The sequence below is a fragment of the Myiozetetes cayanensis genome, unplaced genomic scaffold, assembly GCF_022539395.1.
Source record: "Myiozetetes cayanensis isolate MyiCay16 unplaced genomic scaffold, myiCay2020 scf496, whole genome shotgun sequence".
Taxonomy (NCBI): domain Eukaryota; kingdom Metazoa; phylum Chordata; class Aves; order Passeriformes; family Tyrannidae; genus Myiozetetes; species Myiozetetes cayanensis.
In genome coordinates, this window is record NW_026087738.1 from 25374 (window position 1) to 35306 (window position 9933).

General features: G+C 59.2%; 1 protein-coding gene across 1 annotated transcript in view; it reads left to right on the top strand.

The window, feature by feature from the left end:
- The window catches only part of LOC126648356 (mediator of RNA polymerase II transcription subunit 25-like), a gene marked incomplete at its 5' end in the record, with an annotated part of 34175 nt that extends 25234 nt beyond the window's left edge, over positions 1-8941 (top strand). The window contains 4 exon segments of the mRNA XM_050331175.1: positions 2403-2462; positions 3926-3949; positions 4038-4184; positions 8828-8941. Coding sequence (XP_050187132.1) covers positions 2403-2462; positions 3926-3949; positions 4038-4184; positions 8828-8941 — 345 coding nt within the window.
- Between the last annotated feature and the right edge of the window lie 992 nt (positions 8942-9933).

Consider the following 9933-nt stretch of genomic DNA (forward strand, 5'->3'; position numbering starts at 1 on the left):
CTCATAGAACATCCCCAGGTCATCACCAACCACAAGCAGGTGCAGCAGCACAAGATGGACCAGCAGAGAGGGGTGAGACCCCAAAAACACCCCAAAAACACCCCAAAAACCACCCTGAAACCCTACAGACCCCATACAGACCCCATAGAGCCCCCCCAGGTCATCACCAACCACCAGCAGGTGCAGCAGCACAAGATGGACCAGCAGAGAGGGGTGAGACCCCCCAAAAACACCCAAAACACCCCAAAACCCCACAAAACCACCCCAAACCACCCCAAACACCCTACAGATCCATATGAGATCTTATAGACCCTATATAGACCCCACAGAGCTCACAGAGCCCCCCCAGGTCATCACCAACCACCAGCAGGTGCAGCAGCACAAGATGGACCAGCAGAGAGGGGTGAGACCCCCCCAAAAACACCCCAAAAACACCCCAAAAACCACCCCAAAATCATACAGATCCTATAGACCCCATACAGACCCCACAGAGCTCACAGAGCCCCCCCAGGTCATCACCAAGCCCCAGCAGGTGCAGCAGCACAAGATGGACCAGCAGAGAGGGTGAGACCCCAAAAACACCCCAAAAACACCCCAAAAACACCCCAAAAACACACCCTGGGACCCCCAAAAACCCACCCTGGGACCCCCAAAAACATCCCCAAGTTCCTACAAACCACCCCTAAACCCTACAGACCCCATAAACCCCATACAGACCCCATAGAGCTCCCCCCCCAGGCTTCACTGGGACCCCCCCAAATCTCCTTGGGAAGGGTCTTTCCCCCAACCCCCAGACCCTTTTTTGGGGTCTCTTTCCCCCCAACCCCATTTTTGGGGTATTTTTCCCCAACCCCATTTTTGGGGTGTTTTCCCCCAATCCCATTTTGGGGTATTTTCCCCCCAATCCCATTTTTGGAGTCTCTTTCCCCCAACCCCATTTTTGGGGTCTCTTCCCCCAACCCCATTTTGGGGTCTCCTTCACCCAACCCCATTTTTGGGGTGTTTCCCCAACCCCATTTTGGGGTCTCTTCCCCCAAACCCATTTTTGGGGTGTTTTCCCCCAACCCCATTTTTGGGGTCTCTTCTCCCAACCCCATTTTTGGGGTGTTTTCCCCAACCCCATTTTTGGGGTATTTTCCCCCAACCCCATTTTTGGGGTGTTTTCCCCCAACCCCATTTTTGGGGTTTTCCCCCAAACCCATTTCTGGGGTGTTTTCCCCCAAACCCATTTTTGGGGTGTTTCCCCCAACCCCATTTTTGGGGTGTCTTTCCCCCACCCCATTTTTGGGGTGTTTTCCCCCAACCCCATTTTTGGGGTTTCCCCTCCAAACCCATTTCTGGGGTGTTTTCCCCCAAACCCATTTTTGAGGTGTTTCTCCCCCAGCCCCATTTTGGGGTGTCTTTCCCAAACCCCATTTTTGGGTCTTCCCCCAACCCCCATTTTGGGGTGTTTCCCCCAACCCCATTTCTTGGGGTGTTTTCCCCCAACCCCATTTTTGGGGTTTTCCCCCAACCCCATTTTTGGGGTGTTTTGCCCCCAAACCCATTTTTGGGGTGTTTTCCCCCCACCCCCATTTTTGGGGTCTTTTCCCCACCCCCATTTTTGGGTGATTTTCCCCCAACCCCATTTTTGGGGTGTTTCTCCCCCAACCCCATTTTTGGGGTGTTTTCCCCACCCCCATTTTTGGGGTGTTTTCCTCCCCAAACCCCATTTTTGGGGTATTTTCCCCAACCCCCATTTTTGGGGTATTTTCTACCCCAACCCCATTTTTGGGGTATTTCTCTCCCAACCCCATTTTGTGAGTATTTTCCTCCCCCAACCCCATTTTTAGGGTCTCTTTCCCCACCCCCATTTTTGGGGTGTTTCCCCCCCCCACCCCATTTTGGGGTCTCTTTCCCCAACCCCATTTTTGGGGTGTTTTCCCCCAAACCCATTTTAGGGTGTTTTTCCCCCAACCCCATTTTTGGGGTCTCCTTTCCCCAACCCCATTTTTGGGGTGTTTTCCCCAACCACATTTTGGGGTCTCTTTCTCCCCACCCCCATTTTTGGGGTATTTTCCCTCCCAACCCCATTTTTGGGGTGCTTTTGCCCCAACCCCATTTTGGGGTGTTTTCCCCCTAAACCCATTTTTGGGGTAGTTTTCTGCCCCCAAACCCATTTCTGAGGTGTTTTCCCCCAAACCCATTTTTGGGGTGTTTTCCCCCAAACCCATTTTTGGGTGTTTTCTCCCCAGCTGGGGGCTCAGCCCCGTGCCTGGAGCCCCCCGTTCCTGCCCAAGCAGCCCGGGACCCTCCCCGTGGCCTCAGGGGTCCAGCCCCAGGTAAGGGGGATTTGAGAGGGTCTGGGGGGTTTGGGAGTGTCCCTGGACCCCCAGACCCCCAGATTCTTCCCCTACCCCCAGGTGAGCCCAGGGCTGGCCACGGTGGGGATGATGGAGGAGCAGCAGCGGCAGCAGAGCCTGGTCTGGGGTCTGGGGGGCTTTGGGGGGATATTGGGGGATTGGAGGGGATTTGGGGGGTCTGGAGAGGGGTTGGGGGGATTTTGGGAGTGCTGAGGGAGGCTTTGGGGGGCTGAGGGGTTGGGAGGGGATTTGGGGGTCTGGAGGGCTTTGGGGGGATTTGGGGGAGGACTCGGGGAGGTTTTAAGGGGGATTGGGGGGATTTGGAGAGTCTGGAGGGGTTTTGGGAGGGTTTGGGGGTCTGGTGGGGGCTGAGGGATTGGAGGGGATTTGGGGGGCTGGAGGGCTTTGGGGGATTTGGGGGGTCTGGGGTGGAGCTGAGGGGATTTGGGGGGGTCTGGAGGGGTTTGGGGAATTTTGGGGGCTTTGGGGGATTTTGGGAGGTCTGGGGGGCTGAGGGGATTTGAGGGGGTTTTGGGGGGTTTGAGGGGGTCTGGAGGGGGTTTGGGGGGCTTTGGGGGATTTTGGGGGGTCTGGGTTGCGGGCTGAGGAGTTGGAGGGATTTGGGGGGTCTGGAGGATTTGGGGGTGATTTGGGGAGGTATGGGCGAGATTTTGGGGGAGTCTGGTGGGGGCTGAGGGGATTGGAGGGGATTTGGGGGGTCTGGAGGGGATTTGGGGGATTTGGGGGGATAAGGGGGGTTGGGGGTGTCTGGGGGGATTTGGGGGTCTGGGGGAAGTTGAGGGGATTTGGGGAGGACTGGGGAGATTTAGGGGTGATTTGGGAGGGCTTGGAGGGGATTTGGGGGATTTGAGGGGATTTGGGAGGGTCTGGGGCGATCTTGGAGGGGTTTGGGGAGTATTTGGGGTCTGGTGGGGGTTGGAGAGTGATTTGGGGGGCTTTAGGGGGATTTTGGGTGGGTTTGAGGGGTATAGAGGGGGATTGAGGGGATTGGAGGGGATTTGGGGGCGTCTGGGGGGTTAGGGGGATTTTGAGGGGGTCTAGGGGATTGAGGGGATTGGAGGGGATTTGGGGGGCTTGGAGGGGATCGGGGGGGTCTGAGGGGGATTTGGGGGGCTTGGAGGGGATTTGGGGGGTCTGAGGGGGATCTGGGGGGATTTGGGGAGGTATGGGGGATCTGGGGGAAGTTGGGGGGTTTGGGGGGATTTGAGGGAACTGGGGGTCTGAGGGGTTGCCATGATCTGGGGGGATTTAGGGGTCTTGGGCGACCCTGGAAGAGTCTGGGGGTCTGGGGGATCTTGGAGGGATTTGGGGAGTGGAGGGGATTTGGGGGGGAGTCTGAGGGGATTTGAGGAGTTTGGTGGAATTTGGGGTGGGGGGTGGGGCTGGAGGAGCTTTAGGGGGTTTGGGGAGATTTGGGGGGTCTGGGAAGGCTTGGGAGAGGGATTTGGGGGCGTGGGGGAGAATTTTGGGGGTTTGGGGTGTTCAGGGGCCATTTTGGGGTCCTTTTTCTCTCTGGGGTGTAATTTGGGGTCCCAACCCCCAATTCCCAATTTTACCCCCAGCTGCAGCTCCGGGCTCAGCAGCAGCAGCAGCACCACAGCCCCCAGGCCCCCCTGCAGCCCCTCCAGGACCCCCAAGCCCCCAAAGCCCGGGACCCCCAGGCCGGACCCCCAGCCCAGCCAGGCCAGGGGGGCTTTGCTGCGCCCCCAAAACCCGGGGGCCAACCCCCAGCTCAGGAGCCTCCTGCTGAGTCAGCAACCGGTGAGTGACCCCCCAAAAAACACCCCAAAAATGCACGGGGATACCCCCAAAAACATCCCCAAAAATATAGGGGGACACCCCCAAAAATACCCCAAAAATATAGGGGGAACCCCCCCAAAAAACACCCCCAAAATGCACGGGGACACCCCCCAAAAACACCCCAAAAATATAGGGGAAACCCCCCAAAAAACACCCCAAAATGCACGGGGATACCCCCAAAAATACCCCAAAAATATAGGGGGAACCCCCCCAAAAAACACCCCTAAAAATACATGGAGATACCCCCCAAAAATACCCCAAAAATGCACGGGGATACCCCCCAAAAAACAACCCAAAAATACATGGGGATACCCCCAAAAATACCCCAAAAATGCACGGGGATACCCCCCAAAAATACCCCAAAAATGCCCAGAGAAATGCCCCCAAAAATACCTGGGGACACCCCAAAAATAACCCAAAAATATGGGGTCATTTTTGGGGTGTTTCTGACCCTCTTTTTCCCCCCCCAGCCCCAAGGAGGGGTCATTTTTGGGGGGGTCATTTTTGGGGTGTTTCTGACCCCTCCTTAACGTTTGGGGAGGTGGAGGTCATTTTTGAGGTGCTTGACCCCCATTTCCCCCCCCCATAACCCCAAGGTTTGGGGGGATTTGGGGTCATTTTTGGGGTGTTTCTGACCCTCTTTTTTCCCCCCCAGCCCCAAGGGAGGGTCATTTTTGGGGGGGTCATTTTTGAGGTGTTTTTGACCCCCCATAACCCCAAGGTTTAGGGGGAATTTGGGGTCATTTTTGGGGTGTTTCTGACCCTCTTTTTCCCCCCCCAGCCCCAAGGGGGGGTCATTTTTGGGGGGTCATTTTTGGGGTGTTTCTGACCCCTCTTTTTTCCCCCCCCATTCCCTAAGTGGGGGGGTCATTTTTGGGGTGTTTCTGAACCCCCTTTTTCCCCCCCCAGCCCCAAGGGGGGGTCATTTTTGGGGGGGTCATTTTTGGGGTGTTTCTGACCCCTTTTCCCCCCCTCCCCAGCCCCAAGGGGGGTCATTTTTGGGGTGTTTCTGACCCCCCCATAACCCCAAAGTTTGGGGGGGAATTGGGGTAATTTTTGAGGTGTTTCTGACCCCTCTTTTTCCCCCCCCAGCCCCAAGGGGGGTTCATTTTTGGGGGGGTCATTTTTGGGGTGTTTCTGACCCTCTTTTCCCCCCCCAGCCCCAAGGGGGGGTCATTTTTGGGGTGCCCCTTACCCTCATTTCCCCCCCCATAACCCCAAGGTTTGGGGGGCTTTGGGGTCATTTTTGGGGTGTTTCTGACCCTCTTTTCCCCCCCACATCCCCAAAGTTTGGGGGGTGTTTGGGGTCATTTTTGGGGTGTTTCTGACCCTCTTTTTCCTCCCCCAGCCCCAAGGGGTTCTATTTTGGGGTCATTTTTGAGGGTGTTTCTGACCCTCTTTTCCCCCAGCCCCAAGGGTGCCCCCGGCTCAGCCCCTGCACCACCTGCAGCCCCCAGGCCCCCCGGCTCAGCCCCTGCTGCCCCCTCCCCACCAAGGTCTGGGGGCTGGGGAGGCAACTGCCCTCCTGCACCCCCAGCCCCCAGGACAGCCTGGCCGGCACAGCTGAGGGGCCCAGCCCCTCTAGGTGAGTCTAAAAACCCCCAAATCCACCCCAAAAACCCCCAAATACACCCCAAAACCCCCAAATCCACCTCAAAACCCCAAATACACCAAAACCAAAAACAACCCCAAAAGCCCCAAAATCCCTAGACCCCACCCCAAAAACAAAGCTACCCAGACAAATGCACCCCAAAAACAAACAGCACCCCAAAGACCCCAAATACAGCCCAAAAACAAACACAGCGACCCCAAAAGCCCCAAATACACCCCAAAACCCACCCAAAAGCCCCCAGATACACCCCAAATCCACCCTAAAAACCCCCAAGCCCCCAAACCCACCCCAAAACAACGACCCAAAACCCCAAAGTCACCTTAAGACCAAGCAGCACCCCAAGGCCAAAAATGCACCCAAAGATCAAAAGCAGCGCTCCAAAACCCCAAGTACTCTCACCCCAAAAGGCCAAAATGCCCTAAACCACCCAGAAAATCCACCCCAAAAACCCCAAAATCTACCCCAGGACCCACAGACTCACCCCAAAAAACAGCACCCCAAAAACCCCCAATACACCCCAAAAACAAAACCAGCACCCCAAAACCCCCAAATCCACCCCAAAAAACAACACTCCCAAAACCCAAAATACACCCCAAAACCCACCCCAAAAACAGCACCCCCAGAAAACCCCCAAACCCACCCCAAAAAACAAAACAGCACCCCAGAAACCCAAAATACACCCCAAAAACAAAATCAGCACTAACCCCCCAAAATCACCCGGGACCCCAGAATCCACCCCAAAATCAGCAACCCCAAAAACCCCCAATACACCCCAAAAACAAAAACAGCAACCCCAAAACCCAAAAATACACCCCAAACCACCCTGGGACCTCCCAAACTTCCTTGGGATCCCCCTAAACCCCTGAATCCCCAGGACCCCAAACCTCCTGGGACCCCAAAACCCCCAGGGACCCCAACCCCACCCAGGAACCCCAAAAATCCCCAGGACCCCCAAACCACCCCTGGGACCCCAAAACCCCAGGAACCCCAAACCATCCCCAGGACCCCAAATCCCCCAAACCACCCCAGGACCCCCAAACCACCCCTGGGACCCCAAAACCCCCAGGATCCCCAAGCCCCCACCCAGGGACCCCCAAATCCCCCAGGGACCCCCAAATCCCCACCCAGGGACCCCAAATCCCCCAAACCACCCCAGGGACCCCCAAACCACCCCAGGGACCCCAAATCCCCCAAACCACCCCGGGACCCCCAGACCGCCCCAAACCTCCACTGGGACCCCCAAACCACCCCAGGGACCCCAAACCACCCCTGGACCCCCAAACCTCCCTGGGACCCCCAAACCACCCCAGGACCCCCAAATCCCCCCCAAACCTCCCCAGGACCCCCAAACCACCCCCAGGGACCCCCAAACCCCCACCCAAGGACCCCCAAACCACCCCCAGGACCCCGCAAACCACCCCAGGGACCCCCAAATTCCCCCAAACCACCCCAGAACCCCCAAACCACCCAAGGACCCCCAAATCCCCCAAGCCTCCCCAGGACCCCCAAATCCCCCAGGGACCCCCAAACCACCCCAGGACCCCCAAACCACCCCAGGGACCCCCAAACCCCCACCCAGGACCCCCAACCACCCCCAGGGACCCCAAATCCCCACCAACCACCCCAGGGACCCCCAAACCCCCACCCAAGGACTCCCAACCCCCCTCAGGGACCCCCAAACTTCCCCAGGGACCCCCAAACCTCCCCTGGACCCCCAAACCTCCCCTGGGACCCCAAAACCACCCAGGACCCCCAAACCACCCCAAACCTCCCCAGGACCCCCAAACCACCCCAGGGACCCCCAAACCCCCACCCAGGGACCCCAAACCACCCCAGGGACCCCAAACCACCCCAAGACCCCCAAACCACCCCCAGGACCCCCAAGCCACCCCAGGGACCCCCAAATCCCTCTCCAAACCACCCCAGGACCCCCAAATTCCCCCAAACCACCCCAGGACCCCCAACCACCCCAGGAACCCCCAAACCCCACCCAGGGACCCTAAACCTCCCAGGGACCCCAAATCCCCTCAGGACCCCCCAACCCCCCTAGACCCCCAAACCACCCCAGGAGCCCCCAAACCACCCCAGAGACCCCAAATCCCTCTCCAAACCACCCCAGGACCCTAAACCACCCCCAAACCACCCCAGGGACCCCCAAACCACCCCCAAACCCCCACCCAGGGACCCCCAAACCACCCCAGGACCCCCAAATCCCCTCAGGACCCCCCAACCCCCTCCTAGACCCCCAAACCACCCCAGGGACCCCAAACCCCACCCAAGGTCCCCCAAACCACCCCAGGACCCCCAAACCACCCCAGGGATCCCCAAACCCCCACCCAGGGACCCCCAAACCACCCCAGGGACCCCTCAAGCCACCCCCAGGACCCCCAAACCACCCCAGGGACCCCCAACCACCCCAGGACCCCCAAATCCCCTCAGGGACCCCTCAAACCACCCCCAGGACCCCAAAACCATCCCCAGGACCCCAAATCCCCCCAAACCACCCCAGGACCCCCAAAACCCCCAGGGACCCCCAAACCTCCCGTGGGACCCCCAAAACCCCTCAACCCTCCCAGGGACCCCAAACCTCCCTGGGATCCCCAATCCCCTCAAACCACCCCAGGACCCCCAAACCACCCCAGGACCCCCAAAACCACCCCAAGACCCCCAAACCTACCCTGGGGTAGTTTTAGGGACCCCCTGACCATCAAACCCCCACCCAGGGACCCCAAACCACCCCAGGACCCCCAAATCCCCCAACTTCCCCAGGACCCCCAAACCACCCCAGGGACCCCCAAATCCCCCAAACCACCCCAGGGACCCCAAACCCCCACCCAAGGACTCCCAAACCCCCTCAGGGACCCCCAAACTTCCCCAGGACCCCCAAACCACCCCAGGGACCCCAAACCCCCACCCAGGACCCCCAACCACCCCAGGGACCCCCAAACCACCCTAGGGACCGCCAAATCCCCCTCCCAAACTTCCTCAAGACCCCCAAGCCCACCCTGGGGTAGTTTTGGGGTCTCCCCCTGACCCCCTTTAACCCCCTCCCCCAGGGCAGATGTTGCTGCCCCCCGGCCCCAGGGGTCCCGTCCCCCCGGGGGGGCTCCAGCCCGTGCAGACCCCCAGCGTGATGGAGGAGGACATCCTGATGGACCTCATCTAGGGGGGACCCCAAAAACACCCCCAGGGACCCCAAAAACACCCCAGAGATCCCAAAAACATCCTTTGGGACCCCCAAATCACTCGGGGGGGCTCCAGCCCGTGCAGACCCCCAGCGTGATGGAGGAGGAGACCCTGATGGACCTCATCTAGGGGGGACCCCAAAACACCCCCTGGGACCCCAAAAATACCCCCAGAGACCCCCAAAATACCCCCAGGGACCCCAAAAACACCCCAGAGATCCCAAAAACATCCTTTGGGACCCCCAAATCACTCAGGGGGCTCCAGCCGTGCAGACCCCCAGCGTGATGGAGGAGGAGACCCTGATGGGCCTCATCTAGGGGGGACCCCAAATTTGGGGGGGACACCCCCAAATTACCCCCTGGGACCCAAAAATACCCCCAGGGACCCCCAAACCACCCGGGGGGGCTCCAGACCCCCAGCGTGATGGAGGAGGACATCCTGATGGACCTCATCTAGGGGACCCCAAAACACCCCTGGGACCCCAAAATACCCCCTGGGACCCCCAAATCAACCTCTGGGACCCCAAAATACCCCCTGGGACCCACAAAATACCCCCTGGGACCCCCAAATCAACCTCTGGGACCCCAAAACACCCCCAGGGACCCCCAAACCACCCGGGGGGGCTCCAGCCCGTGCAGACCCCCAGCGTGATGGAGGAGGAGACCCTGATGGACCTCATCTAGGGGGGACCCCAAAACACCCCCAGAGACCCCCAAAAACAGCCCCAGGGACCCCCAAAATACCCCAGAGATCCCAAAAATACCCTTTGGGACCCCCAAATCACTCGGGGGGGCTCCAGCCCGTGCAGACCCCCAGCGTGATGGAGGAGGAGACCCTGATGGACCTCATCTAGGGGGGACCCCAAAACACCCCCTGGGACCCCAAAAATACCCCCAGAGACCCCCAAAATACCCCAGAGATCCCAAAACCACCCCCAGGGACCCCCAAACCCAAAGGGGGGGCTCCAGACCG